The 26,029-nt window shown below is 41.6% G+C and overlaps 1 protein-coding gene across 3 annotated transcripts in view; it reads right to left on the bottom strand.

The window, feature by feature from the left end:
* Positions 1-26,029, bottom strand: part of CSMD2 (CUB and Sushi multiple domains 2) — a 909,603-nt gene that overhangs the window by 143,094 nt on the left and 740,480 nt on the right. For all 3 annotated transcript variants that reach the window (XM_083173665.1, XM_083173666.1, XM_083173667.1), the window contains 4 exons: positions 25,607-25,763; positions 18,133-18,324; positions 17,899-18,025; positions 2,560-2,762 (listed from right to left, as the gene is read on the bottom strand). In XM_083173665.1, the coding sequence (XP_083029791.1) occupies positions 2,560-2,762; positions 17,899-18,025; positions 18,133-18,324; positions 25,607-25,763 (679 nt within the window). The remainder of the gene's footprint in view (positions 1-2,559; positions 2,763-17,898; positions 18,026-18,132; positions 18,325-25,606; positions 25,764-26,029) is intronic.

The following is a 26,029-nucleotide window of genomic DNA, read 5'->3' as shown; positions in this document are numbered from 1 at the left end:
AAGTTTAAATCTTTCCTGCGCTTTATTAGAACTTCGTTTTTGATGCTGGGTATGTATTAAAGGACTTACCCATATTTTTCCCTCACTTCAATCTCATGCTCACCTCCTACAACTATATCCATATGGTTTTTTAAGAAATGTTTTTTATTTTTATGCATTAAGATCATCATTAAATGGAGATACCATTTAAAGTTTAACCTTAAAACCTGTATTCTATGGTTTAGGTATGTATAGCTCTAAGTTTGTATCTATATATTTTTTACGGTATTTATTATTATTATATAAATGGTTATATGTTCATATATGTTCATATATCTTTCATTATATAGAATATTTTTCCTGATGAAGTCGTTTATTACGAAATGCGTCGGGTATCCTTCCATTTTGGAAGAACTGAACTGAAGAATCCTATGTCTGATGAATAAAATGTTTGACTCGGTGCAAAGCAAGTAGTGGCACTCCTCCGGTCTAAAGCTGCCCAAACACTAGTAAGATTTATCTTCAGCTCTGCCTGGATGGAACAAAAACATGGTTATGGATGAGTGACAGTTTGTCAGTTTTTCAGCATTTCCGAGGAAATGGTCAACTAATTTTCTCTCATCCATAACCATGTTTTTGTTCCAACCAGACAGATCTGCAGATAAATCTGCGTGTGTATGGCCACCTTTACTGCTTAAAAGATTTCATTGTGCAAAAAGCCTCCAACATTTAGGGGCTACACACACACTTTTTTTCAAATTTATTTGTAACAAACAGTATCTCGTATAACCAATACGAGCGATGTTAATTTGACTCCAGTGGGGTTATACTGTGGTATATATTTCCCTAAAATTATCTCTGGAACATATGCAAGATATTCTCCCTGCTAAAGGTAAGTTTGTGAGTTTAATTAGCTCACTAATTGGAAAGGGAGAGAGTAATGCTTAGGGGCTCCCTCAGTTAAATCAGAGCAAACAGAATGATTAATATAAGTCACTGATATAATTTATAATGTATAATTCACTCTATTTGTGTTCAATAGAATTGAAATGAACAGTTTTAGTTATATATATATATATATATATAAGCCAGAAGGGGGTAGGCCGGCACTCCGCTACAAACAAACAGGCTGGGTGCCTTCCCTGGAGCGAACAATTCAATCCAGTATACAGCAGCAGACAGGTGGGTGGCACTCCCAGGAATAAACGACTCAAAGGTCCAACGGTTTTACCAACGTTTCAAATGTATTGTGACACCCTGATGAAAAATGTCACAATACATTTGAAACGTTGGTAAAACCGTTGGACCTTTGAGTCGTTTATTCCTGGGAGTGCCACCCACCTGTCTGCTGCTATATATATATATATATATATATATATATATATATATATACACTTCCAATAAAGAAATAAAGATGTCACTCCGGGTCTTTAAGGTGCAAAATATTTTTTTTACTTGTGCCTACGGCGTTTCGGGATTAACCCCTCTTCAGGACATAGCAGCGTTCTGTGTTCTTGGGAGAGCGGGGAGCTCAGCGTGTTCCAGATCTTCTTAGAGATGGCCATCAACCATCGATGATTTGAAATCATCGATGGTTTTGGCCGATGTATAATATTTTTGCCATCGATGTGGGAGAAGCAGATGGTCTCCCTACATCGATAGCAAAGGAGAACCGATATTTATTTTTTTCTTCTTCGAGGTGCCGAGACATGAAGCATAGCCCACCCCCGAGTTCTGCTAGGCCCACGGGCCATTCAGTCAAATATAATGGATGACCATCGATAGCTAATACTATTGAAGGTCATCCATCAAAAAGTTTAATACTATCGATGGCTGGTTGAAGAGTCACCATAGATGGTGACTGCACCGATGGCCATCCCTAGATCTAGTGCGGCTGATGCCTGCGCCGCTAAATGCGGAGTGTATGGGAGGGGTTTAGATGGCCGTTTCGCTGTCGCTTCGTCAGAGAGGTGCATAGCAATATCTACTATGAAAAATTTGTATCTCAGCAAATAGAGACTGGGGGCGGCATGCATCAAAGCATATTTTTCAGTCGAATCTCCAAAAATGCCATTTTCAAGGTTTGGCGGCTTACTGCATATGCACCAAGCCCCGGAATGCGATCCATTTTGGAGCTTGGATGTGGGGAAAATGCAATCTTTAGATAGCATTACCCTATAGAAGCCTTGTTTCCACCTAAGATGGATCCTATCATATCCCTCCCAGCACCCTCCATGGCACAGGTGTCACTCGACACATGCACTGAAGGACTTCTAGGTTCTAAACCAGGAGAGTTGTCCTTTGAGATTTCCTTCAAGCATCCTGTAGGTGTAAATAAATGCGCTTATGCTTGTGATCAGTGGCGGGATGCATCACATGCAGAAAACATCCCATCCTGGGTATCATATTACATTTTTAGTGGTATACAGTACTTATTGTGTCTCCATACTACTTCTGTCAAGTAACACATTTCCAGACTTTACGTGAGCAATGTAATACAAATTTCAGTGCGTAGAGTAGTTCGAGAAGGAAATGGGAATCCTTGTGTTACTGAGTTAATGTTTAAAGTAAATATCTTACCTGAAAAATGGATAGAGAATCCCTGTTTGCTTGTGAAGAAATCTGTATTGAACTGCAGCGTGACAGAATTGAAGGTGCTGTGTGTGTCAGAGGGCAAAGTGGAACCACTTAATTCCTTCATGAGAATCCCACTCTCTACAGATCCATCCCATATCTTCAGGACATCATGCACATCCTCAGTGTGGAAAACCGTGAAGTGTAACCTATAATGAAATACAGACAGTTTCAGATTGGTATAAGAGTAGATAGATGTCTATGTGGACATGATAACATAAGATATAACAAGAAATGCTTATACAGTAATAGTATCTGAAGAATCTGTTTATAATAAATATATAATACCTGTGAATAACAATATACTGTAACTATCATCAGTGAGTTATGGCATCAGGACTGTAACCTCCCAATATTTATAAAACATGTTTGGAGGGTCTGTCTAGGAAAGATATGGCCAAGGTTAACACCTCATTCTCTAAATTTCTTTGGCAAGGGAAGAAGCCCCGATTAGCCAGGCATAAAACTTTTTAAAAAAAGGCAGACGGGGGTATAGGGATTCCCAATTTACAGGCGTTCACTCACGCGGTTTTTCTCAGATATATTTTAGATTGGCTGCACAATGGACAGAAAGGACACTAGAAAATGACATTGTGGCCCCGTGCTCCCTGGCAGCGTTACTACACTTGCCACGTCAATCTCTTCCTGCTGGTGCTCTTGATAACGTGTTACTTACCTTATCTGGGTTAAGATCAACCGGAGGCTGGGGAGGAGACATACGATATCTAAATATGCGCCTCTGTTGGGAAATCCTTCTTTCCCCGCAGGGATGGATAATTCTGGCTACTTCAGATGGAAGGGAAAAGGGATTTTATTGATAAAAGATGTGTTTGATCTGGGGGGCACGGTTATGTCCTTTCAGATCCTTAAGGAGAAATATGATTTGCCTAATATAGACTTATTCATGTTCTTCCAGGTTAGACATTATGCACAATCTATGTTGTCACCAATGATAAATGCTGAGACACCTGACATTCTACACTCCATATTTGTTCTAAGCTCCACGGGCCCCTTTAGGATTAAATATGTATACTCAGAGTTGCTCCCATTACAGGCAGATGTCGTGTGGTCTAAGGCCGTGGAGGCTTGGGGGAGGGATATCACAGGCATCTCAGACCCCACGGTTTTTAGCAAACCCCTGGAAAAAATATTAAAAACCCTTCACTCTGCACAGATGCAAGAGGTACACATTAAGACCTTGCATAGGGCTTACATCTCCCAGGCACAGAGGAAGCACTTTGTTCCGGGGGAAATGGGCCTATGCCTGAAGTGTAAGGGATCAGGAGCAGACTTCTTTCATTGTATGTGGGATTGTGGACGCATCCGTAAATTTTGGGACAAAGTAATGGGGTTTATCAATGATGTGTGCCACCTGAAATTGACCAAAGATCCACTTGCGTTGCTTTAAGCGAATTTTGCAAACTGGAATCTACAGGGCCGAAAGACTGCCCTAACACCCTTTCTTGTAGTGGTGGTAACAGTAGCCAGGAAAACTATTCTTCGAAGTTGGACTGTGTCTACCCCCCCATTTCTGAATTCTGTTAAGTCCACATTGTTGGATCTATTGCATTTGGACAGGCGTTCCACAATCCCACATATTGAACAGGGAGTCAAGAAATTCATGAATAAGTGGGAGGTATATATTAAATCGCTGGATGGTGAGTCTCAGAGACGCATATTCTCCCTGTACGAGGGAACGACCTGGTACCTGACAAGGTCTCTTAGCACTACTTAGACATCTCCGTGACCTGAAGTGGGGGGGGGGGGGGGGAAGGGGGGGGGGTGTTCTGGGGAATGTTATACTGTTTAATTATGATGCTAAAAGCACTTTAAAATTTCAAAGAATAAGGCGGAGACTATGGTCTTTGGATATATAAACATATATTTTATTATGTTCTTTTGTAACTCTGACTTTATTTTACAAACAAATGTTGACTGCAACATTCAGAAAAGCATTGTAATGTTATTCTCTTTTTTTTTACTATTCTTTTTCAAATAAAATAAAAAATTGTTTTGGAAAAAAAAAACATGTTTGGGGGGTCAGTTAAATTAGGAGCGAGATGGGTCCTGACAGATGTTTTTACAGCAAATCACATTTTTTTCAATGCACTTCTGAACTATTATATTTTCCCAGCAAATTCATTTTTTTGTATACATAATGTAGAACTTTTGGTACATCCCTCGCAATGAAAGATGTACTTGAATAGTATCATTTGGCCAATAAAAAACTCTTGTTTTGATAACAGAGGGGATTTAGAACTTGTTGGAGACCTAAAAATATAGGGAGTATTCAGTCCATATCTTCCCCGACAGCACTGAACTGGGATCTCGGCAGAAAGTTCTGTTGAGAATGGCCGGGAATTGACAAACTCCCGGCCGCAGTTCGACAATTTCGGTCCGCATCTCATGGCCACGCCCGCTTTTCTCGATTCAGTGTCGAGACGGCTGAGAAAAGGACAGGTCCACTGCTGTCGGGCCAGCCCGACAGTCATGACCCTACATTGAATACCCCACTTCCCCCCTTACTCAGTGGTGCGATGGAAAAAGGCATACAGTACAGATGAATCCTGTCTTATCCTTGCTGGCGATTGCCTGCAACACGGCGCCGCTATCTGAATGAGACGCGAGTGCGTCCCCCACGCACGCGCGTCTCAGTATCCGGGCATTACTGTCCGCCTCCCGCTCAAGGGGGCAGGGGGGGACCCGAGGAGGCTGCGGGGGGGTGCGGTCGACCGGTGTGGGCACCGGGCGACCGAAGGCAGCACCGTCGGAAGGGGACGCGCGCGCACCTCGTGCATGCGCGTCCCCTTCTGGCATACAGATGGCGGCGGGGCAGGGGATGGCGATGGCGACGCCATCGCCATCCCCTGCAAAGATGAATCCCGCTACATCTGTATCTGGCCTAGAGTTGCTCGTCACCTCTATTGGGGAATTTAAGTGTTTTGGGCACATGCAGCCACTAGATGGCATCTAATGGAGCAGTTCAAGTGTTGCTCAATTCAGCCACGCACATTCCCTGGCATTTACATCACTGTTATGCATACCTCCCAACATGACTCTCTCCAGGAGGGACACAGTGCTCTATTCCTGGACTTTCCTCTTAAACACCTGTGGTGAAAAACCTTTCTTCTCAATCAACCTGTTCAAAACCAGTGTTGGCAATCATAAATGAAGAGGGAAGCCCAGAAACAGAGCATTGTGTCCCTCCTGGAATGAGTCATGTTGGGCGGTATGCTGTTCTGTCATTTTGATGGGCTGGTAACTAGTAAAATAATGAAAGCCAATGGGCATCCTCTTTGTATTCTATTTTTAATTTCTACAGTATATCGTATTGCCTTCATTACAGATAGAAATCCTTTTTTTACTCAGGTGGCATTATATTTCTGTGAGGTGTTGAAGCAATGCTTTGCTAATCATGCAAGTGAATTTAAGCCAGGCATGGTTCTAATGTGAGATGCACACAAGGAAGACCTTTTGATGAAGGGCTTCCTAACATCACAGGAGAAATTAAAAAGCCATTGTGGTTGTGTTATTACACTCTGTCAAATTTCTGCCAGTTTTGTCATTGATTAGCATACATTGTATCCAGACACCTATTTGCATTTATATAGGACTTTTATCCAAAATTGCATCCAACAGTGCCTTACAATCTCAGACAGAGCAAAGGGGATTTCAGAGATCAGCTTTAGTGCAGGCAGAGAAATGAAACACGCAGATTAAAACAGACAGTCTGCTAACTACCTGCCCCCAGCCTGTCCCTTCCACCCTGGGTGACAGTGACACTCAGCCACGAGGGAGCTCCTGACCGGGTCTGTCCTCTATGGTAATGCATGACAGTGACAGAGTGAGAAGGATCCCTACATAGAACATGTGTTTTGTGTATATAGTGACAATGATAGGCTGAAATGCTTCTACATTGCAGACTGCACATTATCTATGTGTCTGTATTATACAGTAGATGTGCCTCGTCCGATGTCACAAGCCTATATCCATTTTACAGATACTGTATAGTGTTCTGGATTTTATATTTAACAATATATATGTGTTGCAAAGATCAAATCTGGCTTTAAATTACCTTGCCAAGACTAAATATATGGTGGTGCATTATTCAACATTAGTAAAATATACCAGGCGTTTGTTATTACGATTTTAACTAATATTTTAATTACACTGCAGATTGCTGTAGATTTCTCCAAAATTCTTACTGATGGTCAACACAAGGATAAAACAAGATGCCTTTGGATACATGAAATGCAAACACCACACTAGAATGTCAGTAAAAACGTAAGTAAAGGTGGCCATACACTCACACAATATGACAGTTTACTACACAATCGGCACGAAAAATCATTTGAAAAGTATCCAATCGTATGTTTTATTTACTGTACTTACAATTCGATCGGATCCGGAAATTGTTACTGCTACAAAAAGGATAAATCATATCCCAGGGCAGTGAATGGGATCACATGCGATAAATTGTATGTACTGTATAATGGTATAATGACTGCATACAATGTATTTCATGTGATTTAGCCGCCGGGGAGCCACAGGGGCTTGCTGAGGTATAATATGTGAAGCAGCATGCGATACCTCAGCCTAGTGTAAGAGGGCCTTAAGTGTAGTGATATAAGAAATACTCTACTGTCAGACAAGTTTATGCATATCGTGACAGTGCCAATGGCAGATTTTGGGCCTGTACACGGCAATAAGCTATACAGCCAATTCTACCATTGTTCCAACTAGGTTATCAAATAATTCACTTACATTTTCCATACCCCCACTTCTCAATTTCCACTTCAAAAACCACAAAAGGCTATAATGAATTGAAGACTAAAGGTTGGCAAACATTATCCTGCAACCTCCATAAGTTTCCTCCCACTTTTTCTTTGCATCAAATAGTATCATCATCATGAGCCAAATTACAGAAACGTGTAGTGGTGCAGTGGGGTGGGATGAAGATTATGCATGCTTCCGTGCACTTGTTATTTGGTGATCTGTGAGGTTTTGTCTGGAAAATAAGCATACAACTTGGAAGCCTTCCCTACATCTTCCTTCTCTACATCCTCAAGTTGAGGAGCCTTCATTTTTTATTCTATTTTTCACTTTTATGTAAATAAAAGGTACTTTTTATGCATTAATTACACCAGTATCTTTCTATTTCTTTATTGGATGCACTACATGTAATATAGTGGCGTCCTAAGAATGGATAACATAAGAAACAGACCCACCAGTTATGCACATTACCATGCTTTTTTATGTGGGTAGTTGGAAGAGGGGATTCTCCCTGACAAATTGCATCACACTTTGAAGTCTATTGAACACCATATGGGTGTGATATGTGGTAATATTCCAAACTCTTGTGAGTGTTTCTCCAAGGGAACCATTCCCCATCTCATTTCCTATCTCATTCAATATATATATAAATCCCTTATAGCCAGACAAATGAGCCTTCTGATACACAGCACCTTATAGCTGTGCTCTGACCATTTCCCTAACATTTGTTGAGTGGATAGCTATACTAACTAACATATCACTGAGCAGGTGCTGTTTTATGTTCCTGAAATAAAACTGTGCACACACATTCATATAAATTGAAATCATAACTAGCCCTAAGCCAAGCTTTTGAGTTGTTATGTTATTCCTTATGTAATGCAAGCTGGGCTCAAAAGAGAGAGTACATTTCTGCAGTAGTTATCCACCAAAGGCAGGAAATTAGGTGTGAAGGAGAAGAATTCAGATTGTGTGTCCGCCAGACCATAACACTGTGTGAAATGAACCAGTGTAAGCGAGCAGAGGGTGATAGATTATACACAGGTAACCAGCAGAGATACTCTCTGGACTCCAAGTGGAACAATTAATTTACAGATTCCCATGGAAGAATCTTAGGGGAGATTTAACAAGTTTAAAGATATTTCCATCACAGCCTGTTTTGATGGATTATTCTGTTTTCCATAGAAAAATTCAGTAAATCATCCTGCTTCCATATACAATACAGCACACACCAAGGAATATTAACCATTTATCCCCACATGTCCAGTTGCGTATCCAGAGCCGGATTAACAATGGGCCTGATGGAGCTACAGCTCCAGGCCCACTCTCTAAATAGGCCCATCTTGTAGCTGAGGGTCAGGGCTTTCTAACGAGCCCAGCCCCGTGTCTCTAGCCCCCCGGGAACCGGAGATACTGCCAGGCAAAGCTGGAACGTTTTCCCCATAGGATAACATGAGACCCACAAATTCCGACTCCCACCTGGTTCCAACGGCATCACAGAAGCTCAAGGTTGATCTCAGTCTAACCCAAATTGCTGGGCCTTCAATCTGATACCAGGCTGGTCCATATGGGTTCAAGGGTTCTAGAGATATTTCGTGTAAACCGTTTATTTTTATTTATTTTTTTCATTTTTGAAATGTAATTTCATGGTTGTTCATGTTGTTTGAGGACAGATTTCTCTGGAACCAAATGGCCCAGTTTCACAAGACCAAATTCATTTGAAAATAATTCGAATCCCTCGTGTAAATGGGTCAGTTGGTTCTGAAGATATAGCTGGTTGTTTAAAGGGGGGAGGGTAGTTTTCTCTCCTCCTCACGCCAGAAAATGCAGGAACTAGGCTGGTGTAAAAGGGGCCAATCCGGGAATGTCCCTGCATGATCCTGGGTCAATATTCCTGGGTAAATCCCTGCATTTTCTGGTGTGAAAGGGGTAATATATCAAATAGCTGGGACCTACATTGCTCTGAATACAGCCGGGCAGCCCCCTGCTCTCTGTCCGGCTGTCAATGGCTGTCATTTCTGCCTGGCGGCGGCTGTCCCTCAGTTACCACAAGCATGTATTCCCCCTTGGCAATGAGCATGGAAACTCTGGCAATGAGCATGGAACCCCTGGCAATGAGCATATAGGTAAGCAGCACTTATGTAGCATAATTTTTAATAGGCATTATGGTGTTTGGCTTAATACGTAATGGACATTATGGTGTGTGGCTTAACATGTAATGGATATTATGGTGTAATTTTTAATGCACACCTTTGGCGCGCAATGCCCGTTTATGAATCATATTGTGCATTATTGCTCAATCTGTTTGGTATAGTGTGTATTTTGGCTCAATCCATGTGGCAGAATGTGAATTTTTGCCTTAATCTGTGTGGCATAACGTGAATTTTGACTCAATCCGTGAACCATAGTGTGAATTTTGGCTCAGTCAGTGTGAATTTTTTTCTCATTCCATGTGGCATAATGTGTAAGAGTATAAAGGGGTGTGTACAATATAAAGGGGTTACTATTGTGTTGCATGATTTGTCTAAGGGATATATGGGGTCCGGTATGATATGCTGGCGGTCAAAATACCGACGCCGGACTCCCGTCTGCCGCAATGCCGACAAGGGGGGGCTGTGGATCGCTCCCCCTTTCGGGTTCGCTGCACTCGCCAAGCAGAGGGCACGGTGCCTTGCTACGCTCGGCACACTATTTTATTCTGACTGGAGTGCCGCCTCACCCCGCAAGTATCTTAGGACATCGGCATCCTGCGGGTGCACCTTTGGATATCTCCCTGCATTTTTCCTATGTCAGCCCCCTGTTTTTCCAGGCATATATAATTAGTTGAAAGTATTTACAAAAATAGAGACACACCCATGAGCAGACCACCCAACCAGAACACTGGTCACGCCCCCCACATTATTAGGTGCTGGCCACAACCCCTATTATTGTGCATAATAGGCCCTTGATCATTTTCAGCTCCAGGCCCATTTAGACCTTAATCTGGCTCTGTGCGTATCACCTTAGGTTTGTGAATGCTTGAACAAACAAACAAAAAGTGATGTACAGAACTGTGTTTTAATCGACATGATGATCATTTTTATCTGTTTGGTATGATTCGTCAATCATACACATAACTATATTCCTACAAAATCCTTGACTTTGTGCAAGTGTACCTAGAAGAAATACTGGGGGGGATTATGGTTGGTTTGCAGAAGCAAACTCCTTCTTAAATGCACCAAACTATGGGGGTTATTCTGGTTGATTTGCAACGCCGCAAATTCGCAGCCTTGCGAGTCCACCAAACCTCGCCTTGCAAATGGTTGGCTGGCACCATCCATACACAGTAACATCCATTCTCAGGGCAGGGGGAACCTCCCACATCTTTCGATGGTCACTGACCTCGTAAACCAGGTCTCATCATAAATGTTTTTTTTTTTTTTTAAACATTGTAACTCACAAGCCAAGCTGGCTCAGTATTCACATAAATACTCAGGTTACAGATACTTAGGTTAGGGGTTGGCTTATTGCAGGGTCCATTGTCCAGCAGTGAGCTGGTTACAATTCCAAAGGTGGGGGCATGAATCTGCAAAGGTATAATTGTCTAACCTGTCCAGTGTCTGAAGCGCATTTCTTGGGGACCTCAGCTACGCGCTGGAAATGACCATACCACCCCTTCAGTGAAAGTCCCCCACAACAGAATTACTTAAGATCATTTAAGTAAGTGAGTTAGGTTTTCTGTCAATTTATTCCTTTTATTTTGTGAGATTTTTCTACTCTTTGGGCCTTATTCAGATCTGAGCTCAGTACAAATTTATTTGGAAAATGGGCAAAACCAGGGGCACTGCAGGTGGGGCAGATGTAACATGTATGAAACTGAAATCTTAATTGCAGTGTAAAAATAATGCATCCAGTATTTACCCTGCACAGAATCAAAACAAATCTAACTCTCTCTGTACATGTTACATCTGCCCCACCTGCAGCGCACATGGTTTTGCCCATTTTCCAAACAAATTTGCACTGAGCTCAGATCTGAATAAGGCCCTTTGTGTATTCTTAAAATATATTTAACCATTTTTGTAACCATTATTGTAACTAAGGCTCTGAAGTATTCTTGGAAATAAATTATAGTTCTGAAATCTGTGCTACTTAAGATTCAATGGCTATTGGCTCACGCCTCACGTTATGCCTTTTTTATATATTTTATTGTGTGTTCAGGTGTGAGCACAAGTGTACCTTGCAAGTGGAAACCTAAAACTGGGTTTGTGCTGGTGGCAGTGACCGTATATATGTATGACCCCGGGTGTCCAAAGTGACCCCCAAGTCACAGACGGTGCTACTGATTGACGTATCTGGAGAAACGACTGGTAGGTCCGTGACAGGTACTAAAAAGGGATGGTGAGGTTAGGGTTAGGCTGCGGGAGGGAGATAAGGTTAGGGTACTTACCTAAGGGGGTGTTGGGATCCTCAACATGTCACTTGCCGCTGTCGCTATTCTGACTGCTGGCATCCTGTACCAATCCCAGTATACATGTTTATTCAAAGGTCTATTTACCACTATTCAGCAATCATTGTGTGTTGCTGCATATTACACTACTGATAACAATTTTCTATGCAATAACTCCCTTTTTCCACCTGGGAAATGTGCCTTTCCTGCCAGCAAATGGAGAAAGTGCTATTTTCCTAGTGTTTTTACCTAGGGAGTACCAAGCAAAGCATCTGCAACTTTGATGGACTCTTACTGACAAAAAGAGACCATACATACAATGGAGCACTATATAGCAGAACACAAATACTGAGCATACTGACATAAGAGGGAGAGGTTAGAAGATGCACACCTAATGGGGGTCATTCAGACCTGCTCACTAGGCTGTATATATATTAGTGAGCAGATAAATGCCGGCCCGCCATCCGAATCTCCGTAATATGATACACATTCGCTTGCATGCGTGTACACAGATGAAAAATCATTTGATGGTTTCTCACAATTAAATGATTTTTCCTCTGTTCCTCTGTAAGCCTGTACTTACTTTACAGATGGATGCTTTCTGACGAATTCGGGGTGGGTGCTAACATCATATGAGGTCATCCACCTGCCCCAAGCAGGCAGTCCCACACCGGTGCTCGCTGGTGTCCACCCAACATTTCCATGGGCATGCCCACCATTATTGTGGGCACGCCCATGAAACACTGAGAGGACCCCAGTGAATGCCACTTGACTGTCACTTAGGCTGCGAGCTCCTCGGGGAAGAGAAACTTTTCCGTTACTTTTTACAAGTAAATACATTTAATTTATATAGCGCACTTTCTCCAACACGACTCAAGGCACTTTACAGACATTAAAAAACAATGCACATTATACAGAGGATATTGGTAGTACAGTAACAGACAAGTCACAGACAAAAGAAACCCTTGAGCACACAGGGCCTCGTTCTAGTTCACTCTTTCTGACAAAATCCTTCTTAGATGGACAAAACCATGTGCACTGCAGGTGGGGCAGATGTAAAATGTGCAGAGAGAATTAGATTTGGGTGGGGTTTTACTTAAAAGTGAGATCAATATTGCAGTGTAAAAATAAAGCAGACAGTATTTACCCTGGATAGAAACAAAATAACTCACCCAAATCTAACTCTTTCTGCACATTTTACATCTGCCCCCCTGCAGTGCACATGGTTTAGTTCATCTGAGAAGGATTTTGTCAGAAAGAGTGAACCAGAATAAGGCCCACAGTAAGCATAATGCAGGAGTGTCACAGTATTTTGGATAATAACTTCCATGGGTTGTGTACTCCGTCCTGACAAGGTACCAGGTGCGGCAGCCATTTTAGGCGCTCTGTGTAGGATTACCCTGGGTGGAATAGATTACCCCTAAAAGAAATTACCCAAAATGGGTGATTTCAGTGTATACTCAGGTCCATGTATTTTTCATCCCATCCACAAGTGCACCAGATGAGGCAGCCATGGTGGGCGCACTACGAAGGTTACACTGTAAGGGGCGAGCCATACAAGGACCCAATGCATATATATTGGAAAGCAAATACTTCTGTAGTAGTATGATAAACCCTGCACAGAAACATCCACATCCTCAGTATCCGCAGAGATACCATCTGAGGCAACCAGCTTGGTGCACTGCATAGGTCAGCGCTGGCAGGGTGTGCAATCTGCGGAGGTACACATTACAGGAAAAGCACATGGTGGGGTAGATGTGTATGTGTTCTGCAGGGATGTGTGGGGGGGAGATATGAACACACCTTTGCCGGGGACTGACGGCAAAGAAATATTTTTAAATCATTTTCAAAGAATCATCAATGTCCAGGAATCATGAGAAGCAGTACAGGTGGTTATGAGAAGGAGGGGGGCACATTCAAGTATTGGGGAAGTATTGCTACATAGGCTGGTCCTGGTGCTTTCCCCCCACAGCTCCAAGCTTTTATCTAGTTTTGACTGTAGTCAAAGTTGTGGAAGATTATATACCATATCATTCAACCCTAATATCAGGCGAGGGTTAAAAGAGTGAGATGAATCCTCTTGTTCCCCATGAAAGCGTCAGAGTCTCTGCTTGGCACAGAATACATTTCCTAACAAATTATTCCACTTCCTTCGCCATCCGTCACACGCAGTTTATGCCTCGTGAAAAAGTAATAAGTGAGCCTGATCTGAAATTCAATTGTTCAATATCTTTGTATCTGTGATCTGCAGAGGAATTCCTGCGCCATTCCTGAATTCCTGAGAGCTACATTTTCCATCAGAAGATTGAGGGCAACATTAGCAAATGATAATATAAATCAGTCCATCAACCATCTCTTCATAGGACATTTATAGGTTTTAACATCTGAAATATCTTCAGATATCGGGCAAATTCAAAGAGAAACACTTCAGCCTACTAATACACTGGTGGATTTATATCACAGTGAGAAATGCTGCTAAGTTATGAACAAAAGCATTATGTTGCAAGACCCTCTGGCGAAGAAAAGCTGTAGAAAGACCCCCACCACTTTCTCTTATTATCCCATAAATCTTGCAGATCTCTTACAGTTAATCAAGTGCAACCGTCTCAGGATTTAACAAAGCCTTGTCTGCTCCGGAATGAAACACAGCACTATTGCTATGAATACAATGTTGAATTGACAAGCTGGTATTTTATCCAAGTTGTTGTAAGCATTATGCGCTAATTCTCTATACTAAATAAATGCATTATTCCAAATTGAGCGAACATTGTATAGGTTTCACATATAGACATAACTAACAAGGCAGCTTTATACCTGGAGACATGGAGACAGTGGCTGGTGTAAAATCTGGATTGATGTCGCTGATAAAGGGGATGAATATTGTTGACATTAATCCTTGTTCTTTGTTGCCGCTCTACATGTGTTATTTTTTTTTTGTACAGACTTTGTAAGCCCTCTAGGTAATGTATGCTGCCAGACTCATAGATATTCTATCCAAGCACACAGCAAAGCAGTACACAGCCATCGCCATGTGTGCCAAGATAATTGTTTTCATTGCGAAGAGAAAAACACTAGATAACCCTGAAACATTACCATTGCGGTAAAAGGTTAAACTGTTTCCATCCATCCATCATGGCTACTGGATAAAGATTATGAAGGAATTTAAGGGAATTTTATAGATTGCTTGAGGGTTAGCAGGATCAATTATTAGGTTCGGGGCTGGGTATACAGGAAAAAGCTAGATATATGAGAAGATTTGCTACATTTCCTAGTCCTGGTCCTGTTTGGGACCTTTTATGCTATAAACCAGGGGCAGCCAAACTGCACCCATCCCCTTACTACAAACTGGCTTCCCGTTTAGGATATCTCTGGAGAACAGATGTAACTGCAGCGATGTGCAGTAAATAAAGTCACAGAATAGAGACATCATGTGGAAACAGAGATGGTTGGAAGAGGGTCTTTGTATTAAGATACAGTAATATGTGGATGTTAGGGACTCTAAGCTGCTGTTTGCCACCATTAATCAACACTCATTTTGTCCAAGCAACGGCTCCTACTATGTCTACTACAAACAGGTTAACATAAATAACAACACTAATTATGTTCAGATTAAGCTGTAATTAGGATTGTTAATGCAATTTACAGTGTCTATTGGTACTTCCAAATCACCAATCAACATGTCTGTAACATGGGTAATGCCATGTCAGATTCAGCCATTCCTATATGTCAGTGTATAGCCAAACATACAATATCAGAGCCTTCACTCTCTGCAGAAAATTGATGAGTCATCAAATTCCCGGATGTAACTCTGGCTATATGTAAAGTTGGTACTTCTTTGAAATTGTTTGTTTCTTTCCTTGTAATTGGTGCCAGAACATATCCAAGTTTGTAAATGACTTCTAGTTGTCTCTGAATAAATATATTTTCAAAACAAGAGACCAGATTGGTCTGGTTATATGGTGTTTCATCTGAGATAAATACAAGTTTTAAAACTGATTAGAAAAATAGACACTTCATTTTGAAATTGTATTAAATAATACAGTCTTTTTTTTCTAGAGTTACCACCCTGAGACCTTGTTTTCCTCCTTATTGTGATGTACTGTATTGGAGGAGTAAGCTCCAGGCTGCCAGGCTTGTTTGAGTGGCTCTTATATTGAATATACAGGAAATATGTGAACATTCAGTAATATCTCCCTGTGTTATACAGTACTTCACCCATTGCTCCACATGCATGCATGGGACTCAAACTCCCAACCTCACATACCACAGTCAAACACTAAACACATGAGCTGTATGTTCCTGCACAGGAGACCTTGTGATTCTAACTATATGAAGGTGTTTTTCATTTTTAGATTAAACCATTGCTGAAACGTTAAGCAGATCAATGTGGTGTTTGGTTGTAGCTTTATATATTTAGAATTATTATGATGGCAACATTTGAGGTTGGGTACGTGTGGTTGTGAGTTTAAGTGCCCTGTATAGCATGTTTGTTTAACATTATTAGTGATTGAAATGAAAGTTATTTCTGTCAAGGTGAGCACACAAATCACATTATTAATGATAGTTCACAAGTTAAGTTTATGAATATTGTATGGGAGGTTTGGTTTTCAAACCCCCTGTCTGGAGTGTTACATACGGAGGTACTGTAGTTTACTTTATTTCAAACAACCGTTAACATCAGAGACCATCAATGTTCCTAAACCAATGTTTGGGACTATACATAGTTTTATGACAAATGTTTCTATTCGATATATCATTCCTATTTTTGGATGTCTGGGGAGGGGGCTTCTCCAATATGACATCTTTTTAATTGCATCATTTTGGTCCCGCTCACTGACCATTCAAATATATAGACACCCCATCTCCGTGCTAGTTCTGCGTTTACTTTTAAATGGCTAAGGTGAAGCCCTCTCTATTGCAAACACCTGTTACAGCCAGATAAATGTTTTCCTCCCTTTTGTAAACAGACCAATTAATCTGAAAAAGTGGAGCAGAGGATAATCTGAGCTGTTTCCATATTTCATTAACTATAGTACAAAATGTGCACTGTGTTTTTTACAGTGATTGAGTGGCATTAATGCTTCACTTCCACGCTCACTTATGCCCTTCTGTCTTTTGTTTTAGAAGAAGTAAATAGCCACAAAAATAACAGCAACATCTTGGACAATTTAGCAGCTATCAGGCCCAGTACATTCTGTAAGTATAGTAAAGTACTGACACTTTGACAAGTTATTTAACATAGCATTTGACAGGTACATATTGCAACAAAGGTTAGGAGAAATAAGGCCACTTTGGCTGCAATACAAGCCTCTCAGCCTGCACTAGACTAACAAGGGGTCTAATGCTGCTGCAAATTCACACTACACTAATAATATCCACCAGATCCTTTGTCTGTATGTTATAATAATGACCAAGCTATCACACACCTCCCAACTTTGAGTAGGGAGGAGGAGGAACACTGGTGCGCACCTAAGGCACGCGGAAAATTTTGTGGGCATGGCTTAGCAGGAAGGGGGCATGGCCTATACTCAGGATGCTCCCATGAGGCCACGACAGCAGTTTCGCTGCTGTGGGGGCATGGATAGATGCTGAGCGCATGTGCACAGCATCTATTCACAGGTGACAGGGGGGACTCCGAATTGCCCCCCCCCCCCCTCCGGATGACACTGCCGGCCCCTGCAATCAGCACTGATAAGACATAACTTGCATAATATAAAATTGTCTGGCTCACCTCTCCCTTATCAATGCTTCATACATCAACCCCACAGCAACCAATCATATTCTATCATTTCTAGACTGCAATATAGAAATGATAGCTAGAATCTTATTGGATGATATAGACAACACCAATAACACTTCTATTTTATAAGTTTACGTAAATCTCTCATCTAGATTATTTAATAGTTGGCCTCTTGCTACATTGGCAAAAAGAACATTATAGGCAAAGCCATTTATGTAATAGGGTACAATGCACATTTTTTACCCCTTTAAATGAATGATAATTTATTCAAAAAGTTCTTCACTATTAAGCTCATGTAAAATGAGTTATATAACTTTGTTGATAGCAATATTTAATAGTTATTACTCACCCGATGGTGCAACCAGCATCCGCTTCAATGATCCAAACACAATTGAGGTTGTGATCATAGGGGGCAGGATACCCAGGAGACAACACTCGGCCCACTTTCTCTCCACGGATAACACCACCGCACTCCGCTACAGTAGAGAAAAAAAAAAAAGATTTGAAATCTCCCAACACACAATAGAAGCCATTTACTATTTAATTTTTGCATTTATTTTTCATAAGGAAGTATTTGTCATACCTATGCACAAAGGAAGGGGCTGGTTCCACACTCTGCGCTCTCCAGTCAGGCACACTAATACACGGCTACCACGTAAGTTATAACCTGGATCGCAGCTGAAAGTCACTGAGCTTCCAGCAAAGTGTCCCTCGTCTTTATCCTTGTAGCCATACTGTGGTGTCCCTGGGTCTTCACATTTAATCAGCTCAAAGCCTGCAGTGTCAAGACAAGGACATTAAGGAAGACATAATAATGCTGTAGGATGACCAGTCTGCCTGCGGCGCTGTCACTTTATCAGCCAGTGGATAATTACAATTAGTGCCAAGTTTGGTGCTACGCGGTAGTGTTGCAGCAGTATGACAGCCTAGTAACAGATGGCTGTAGGGGACAGACGGCAGCAGAAGGTTGGCGTTAAAATAAGATGCAAAAATTGTTTAAAACCTTAAACTTTATAATAACATACATATAAAAAGGCAGACAGGCTAGCAATGTATAATGCTGATTACTACATGGTAAGTCTCACAGGTGGTCTATTGCTATTATAGCATTAGAGGCTGAAGACTCTAATGTTGCATTTGACAAGCAATTAGCCTCTGAGTTAGGTGGAGGTTCTGCCATTGTTACAATCACAAGTGATAATCCATTAAGAAGCAGGACTAGAAATTCCTTTGTGTGTTATATAAAACTACAGCAGGGCTTGTCACTACAAATTCCATCTCTTCTGATCAGCAAAAACATGAATGTATTAAAATTAATATTTAGTAGATCTGGAACTTCAGTATAAAGAGGCATTATTCCTTTTGAGAGTTTACAATAGTCAGTGACCATATTACACAAGGCATTAATTGGCCAGCTCTGGAGATGGAGACTTCTTTGCAAGCCGTACCTGGGCATAATCAGACTGTGTTTGAAAAATCATAAGGAGCTGATTGGTTGGTTGTTTATCACTCTCCATTTTATCACTTTTGAAGCTTAGTGCATCTGGCCCTTTAATGAGGATTCAAAATTTGGGTAAATGATATCACTGCACTCTGTGGGCATACACCATTTAGCACCAGATATTTCACCAAATCTACAGTATTTTTCATTGAATATTCAGTACGGATGGTGTAATGGTTAGCATTACTGCCTCACAGTGCTGAGGTCTTGGGTTCAATTCCCACCATGGCTTTGTGCAGAGTTTGTATATTCTCCCCGTACTTGCGGGCGTTTCCTCCGAATACACCGGTTTCCTCCCACATTCCAAAAATATACTGGTAGGCTAATTGGCTCCAAAACTAAATTAACCCTAGAATGTCTGTTTACATATGGTTGGGAATATAGAGTGTAAGCTCCATTGGGGCAGGGACTGATGTGAATGGTCAAATATTCTCTGTAAAGCGCTGCGGAATATGTGTACGCTATATAAAAAACTGTTAATAAATAAAATAAACCTTGTGTTTTCTTTCAAAGAAGTAGAATGAGCCTACTACAGTGGTTATTAAACTCGGTTCTGAGGACACCAAACAGTTTGTGTGGCCCAGGTCAGCCAGCAGGTGCACATGTGTAGTCATTATTCACTGACACATTTCCTGTAGAGCTAATTACAAGGTATGTCACTTGTACTGTAATTAGGTGGGGAGAAAAACATGAACGGTTTGGGGTCTTGAGGATGAAGTTTAGAACCTAACCTCTACTACATTCACTTAATTAATGGTGCTCAGGTTAAGTCACTTCCTAATCAATTCAATATTTTCCTCAACAATCTTAACCAATTATTTGTTTGCAGATGTAATGAAGAAAAACATTACACACATTATGTACTTCAGTGTAATGATGGGCATGCCTGGAAGGTGCTGAACACATTGCCCACTCTAGGTGGAGCTATAATCCCATTAGGTTAGTGAGTGCATTATATTTTCTGGTCATGATATAACGTTACACTACACATTCATTACAGCCATCTTCTGTCCATGCACACTAGTTAGGTGTGTGTTTGCAAGGTGTAAAGCCAAATGACTGTGAATGTGATTGTAATTGATTATCCCCAATAAAAGGCTTTTTCTGGTAAATGGATATTGTGACTGAATAGTCCCGATTCTTTGGCCAAGCAGTTGGTAATTATATTTTGGTGACCAGTTATGAATACTATGATACCTTTGCAATGTATTTTTTTTAGATAGAGGCTGGAATTATTATTTTTGATTACAAATTCATTTGTTTTATACATATTAGAAGCAGCTATTTGAATTCCTCAGTTAAGCTGAATGTGATTTATTAATGCATTCCTCCATTTTATTTATTTTCTCTAACTATATCTGTCTAAGCAAACAATTATTGCTAATATCTCACTTTATTGTTTTGTTCATCTGACATGATTTAAGTATGTTATTTTTTACATCTTTTTTTTCAGGAACCTACTATAAAAGAGCAATTCAATTTTTAATGGATGCTTTTAATTTGGATTTGCATATAATTAAGTGCGTCCTCACTTTGATTTTGCCTGTGATATTAAATGCTTTATTAGGATTTATATTCTTCTCTGCTATATTTTGTGATAATCTAACCTCTAAAAAAGTAAACCTTTTTATAGAATTTGTTTTATGTGGGGTACACACCAGGACGATATGGCCCAAAATGAGCCAATTTAGATACAATCTCAAACGATTGTATATGAATAGACCATGTTTTGGGCCATTTCACTGCCCTTTTGAGGCGATCCCGATCCGCGGCCCCGCGGGTAGTTAGGTCTTTTCTGATATCCTACCTGCTGCAGGTTGGATCTCAGAAACTACCATTGTAGTGGGTGCGGGTCGCGATCGGATTGCAATCACATCAGGGGCTTTTTCTGTGCCGGTCGGCGGCGGGTCGGCAGCTCTGTCAGCTCGTGAGCGGATCGTACATTCCTGTGACGACAGACTCACGAGCAGCATCATGCTGGTGTGTACCCAGCATAAGTCTGATATGCTTGTGATATGTTTTAACAGGATGTGAATGTTCAACTATTCTCTGTAAATCCCTGCTTAACATGTGTGCGCTATATAAGAAACTGTTATATATATACATAAATAATAGTGATGTCAGACTCACTAGTTTGTAGTTTTAGCAATTTCTTAATGTCAACCTTTGTCCAAAAAGACTATGGGTGAAATGTAATAGGGTGAGAGAATCAGAAAGTGAGAGATTTGGTAAGAAATCTCCAGTTTTTTTATAGCGGCAATCATTTATACTGCAAAATCAAACTTGTTTTGCAGTGTAAATGATTGCCGCTTTAAAAAACTGGAGATTTCTTACCAAATCTCTCACTTTCTGAATCTCTCATCCTATTACATTTCACCCTATATTCCCTAATACACAGTTCTCTGGAACTACTCCTGTTACTAGTAATTACTTGAACTAGTCTGTTAATTGAGTTACTATCATTCCTTTGAGGATCTTGTCTCCTGTAAATGGACCTGAGGCTGCTTCCTTTGTAACAATTTGTGTACTACTTAAGAGAGCTGGTTGTAACTAAAGGAAGGGGGAGTGGCAGAGAGAGAGAGAGAGAGAAAGGTAGATAATTCATGGGAGGGGCTGGTCAGGGGCATGACTCCAGCAACAATAACTAACAATACAGTGAATGATGTGTGTATTACATACCTCCCAACTGTGCCGCTAAATGCGGGAGCGTCCCGTTTTTTGGGGACAGTCCTGCGTCCCGCCCGGGGCCACCATTGTCCTGCAGTGGGGGGGGGGGGGGAAGTTGGGAGCCCCCCCCCCAGTCTGAAGAGAATAGATGCGCACAGCATCTATCCAGCGTTGCAAAGTGGCGGAAAATGAGGGCGCGACCTTAGGACGCTTCATCCTGTGAGGCCACACCCCTTTCATAGGCCATGCCCCCTTTCCGGATGCATGCGCGGCTTTGTCCCGATCCTGTGCCAGAAAAAGTTGGGAGGTATGGTATGATTTATGTGAACAACATCAGGGTCGACAATATGAAGGTCGACATAAATTAGGTCGACCACTAAAGGTCTGCAGGGCTTAGATTGACACATGAAATAGGTTGCCAGGCCTAAGGTCGACAGGGTCGGATGGTTGACACAAGCATTAGGTTGACGATAGGAAGGTCAACAGTCAAAAGGTCCATATGAGTTTTTAAAGATTTTTCCCCGGAATGTCGACATGAGTTGACATGGACACTGTATCAGTGTACAGCATCCCCTCACATGGCCTTGCTATGATCGCTATGCTGCGGGCTCGGTGCCTCTCTGCGCTTGGAAAACTATTATATTCTCCCTCCACCCTAGTGGATAGTAGGGTATGACATACCGCCTGTTTTTGAATAAACGTGAAAAACTCACATCGACCTTTTGACTGTTGACCTTCCCATTGTGTCAACCTTTTGACCCTGATGATCTTAGGCAAGTTGAACTATTTCATATGTCATCCTAAGCCCTGTTGACCTTTAGTGGTCAACCTCATGTATGTCTGCCTTTATACTGTTGAGCTATCGGCCGTATCCCTTGCAAAATGATGCCACTATTTCCCTGTGTTGTGTGAGGAGGTCTTTATTATAAATATAAGTGAGGAGATGTGACAGGATCTTTGCGATTTGACACATTTTGATCCCATAATGAGGCAGCTTATTAGTAACCTGTACAAAGGACAACTTGTCTGCTTCTCCCAATCGCATCTTCAAAAGATGGCTGGTAATGAGGCAAACCTCAAATGGCTTCTCTGCTTCTCATGTGAATATGTACAATTAGCTATAGCATCTGGGAGAACATATTTAAACCAAAAGGCTTGTCACGTTCTTGTAGAGATTATAAGTAGGAAGCTGTGGGTGCGTTTGGACATGAAAATGCAGGAATAGGAAATACTGTAGTTGTGGGAGTGTAAGATACAGGGAGCACAGTGTAGGCTACAAATGCAACTTGACAATTTAAATAATTATAAGGAAAAAATGAACTTAATAGCTGCAGCAATACAAGTTCTGGCCAACAGGTGATACACAGAGCCACATCTTCCAGCACTTAGTTTGGGGATTGGGTAAAATCCAGACCAGACCAACTCCCTGCAGCAACTTCTGTGCCTCTGGTGCTTGTAGTGCGTGTCCCATATAGGGGGGGGGGGGGTGTCTGTGACAGATGACATCAAGGAGATGGGAAGGAGGTATTATAACCTTTGTGTATGGTTGTTGGGGGATGGTGTTCAAACTGTAACAGTCCCTACACAGGGAAGCCTGTACTCTCTCCCGCTGTCTCCCTGGTGAGAGCTATCCAGACCGTTCCAGTTTTTACTCCATTTCCTTATTTTGTAGACTAATTTTGTGTTCTGTAGCTTATGAAATTACCAATAAATTAATAACACCATTAGTTCTGACTACTTAGCAAGGGCTTCATAAGCGTAATCTGGAACGCTTGCATCGGAGAAACACTGACCAGGTAGAAGGCAGTAGATGAAGGCACAGCTATATGGAGCAAGATGGGGCATTGGGGAAGTACAGAGTGGGCACACCAATATGCCCTGAATTGCAAAGCAATCACAATTTCATATTATGCAGCAGGATTTTTGTACTAATAAATGGATGGAGAGAGCTGATATTGGGTTAGAAGTGGTGGGACTCTGACAGTCTTGCAGAGGGGGCCTCTGGCCAATTGTACTGTATGTCTCTCCTGATAACAGAGTGTACAGTAGGTGTGCACATTAACATGATTTTGCCAATTACCTACATAACATGCACAGGTACAGAACCTAAGATGGCTTTTTATGTGGTCTGAGTGTATGTTATTAGATGCACTCTAATTTCAATGTAAAGTTAAGTGGGAACATTTGTCTCAACTAAAAAGAAATGTAAAAAATGTATCGATAAAAGGTAGGTTGTGTGTAACATTAAACGTTATTTTTATACAGCAATTAATGTAGTTTTACCATTTCCTAGCTATGCACAGATATGTCATTGCTGCAGTGACAGCAAACAGCCCCTCTTGGCATGCCAGGTCATGTGAGAATCTTCTACTGTTGCTCGTCTATTTTATTGAAAATGCATCTTAGTCGCAAAGCTATGCTACCAGGACGCACAAGGAGACTGTGCTGGTTATTTAATATATGACATGTGTAAATCTCTGTGTTTAACTGAGTCTCTGAATCTGTACACCAAGGGCTACAATGTAGCAGCCGCAGGATTTTTCCTATACAAAATCCGCTCTGCTCCAGTTACACACTCATTCACATAATATACTAGTAGCATATGTCAAATTAATCAGAACAGTTTAAATGAGCATCTTAGTCATATTCCTGTACTTGTTTCCTAGTACGGCCACAATCGCGGGCATCGTGTACCTTAAAGTTAAGGTACACGATGCCCGCGATGGACCCGATTTCCTTTGAAATCAGGTCCATTTTGCCGGCAAAGGCAAAATCGGGGGCATTGTGTCGGTCGCGTGCATTAACATTGCCCCCGACGCGACCGACGCGATGCCCGCGATTTTGCCATAGGCTTCAATGTTAAAATATTTTTAACATTGAAATTGGGAGCATCACGTCGGTCTTGTGCCATTATAATGGCACAAGATGAGATGGACTTGATTAAGTCCATTTTACATAGGAAACAATGTGAAATGGGGCAATATGACCCATTTCACATTGTATATTGCCCCGTCGTCACCCCACAATTGACTCCAACCCGAAGCGTGGCGAGCGCAGCGAGCCCACGAGGGACGGCGGTGCGCGTCCTCCGACCTTTTCATACCCCTACTATCCACGTCGGCGTGGAGTTGAGAATATAAAGTGTCGCGAGCGCAGCGAGCCCCGCGAGGGGACACGTATAACTTCACAGGTATACGTGTCCCCTCGCGGGACTCGCTGCGCTCGACACAAAGCGGGCTCGGTGGCTCGCTGCTCTCGCCACACTTTATATTCTCAACTCCGCGCCGATGTGGATAGTAGGGGTATGAAAAGGTCGGAGGACGCGCACCGCCGCCCCTCGCGCGCTCGCTGCGCTCGCCACGCTTCGGTTTGGTGTCAATCGTGGGGTGGCGTTGAGGGGGTAAAATTGGGAGTCTGGGGAATACTTTACATTGAATCCAATGTAAAATAGGGTCCCAGGGACCCTATTCACATTTGATTCCATGTAAAAATTGGGTCGATCGCGTCGGTCGCATCGCATGCGATTTGGTCGCATGCGATGCGACCGACGCAATTTTTCCGACACGATCACCCCGATGCAAATCGGTGTGGCCGTGCTAGGAAACAAGTACCCATATTGCTTTATGACTATGATGCATTTCCGGCAAAAAAACACTGAATGTTAGCAGAGTTGCGCGGCGCGCGGTACATGGAAAGTCACTCACTATATGCTCTCACGTACTGTATGAAGACACATCTGTAGTTTTGTCACTGATAGATACGTACTGTATGTGTTACTTTGCAAATCTCTATAGTTATTACAGTTATATTTAATTAGTCATGATAAATTAGCCTTTCATAAACAGGTAACTTTTACAGTATGTAAGATACAGTTTGTGTTCAGACTCACTGGAATAAAACAACTCAAATCCTTTACTGGTATTTTCTGCATTAGTGATGAACTCCAGCCACAGTGCGCTTGAGGTGCTGTTCAGGCTCCGCCCCAGCATCTCTGACTGGCTAAACTTGCCAAGCAATCGCGCAGAATTATTGTGTCCATCAAAGACCTGGGAAATGGGGGAAGAAGAAATATATTATTATTAGTCAAGATAAAATGTTTTTGTTTCATCACAAGTAATAAATATTCTCATTCTCTCAGATGCCTCATTTATCTATGTGACTAAACTTCTGATTTGATTATAATATATGCATCTTATTTATTTCCTCCTACTTACATCTTCTTTGAATATTTATTAAACACATTGAATACTGCTCTAATTGTAAAACGCAACAGAATATGCTGCGCTATATAAGAAACTGTAAATAAATAAAA

Source organism: Crinia signifera, chromosome 2, assembly GCF_055691185.1.
Source record: "Crinia signifera chromosome 2, ASM5569118v1, whole genome shotgun sequence".
NCBI lineage: Eukaryota > Metazoa > Chordata > Amphibia > Anura > Myobatrachidae > Crinia > Crinia signifera.
This window is presented reverse-complemented; position numbering and strand designations above follow the sequence as displayed.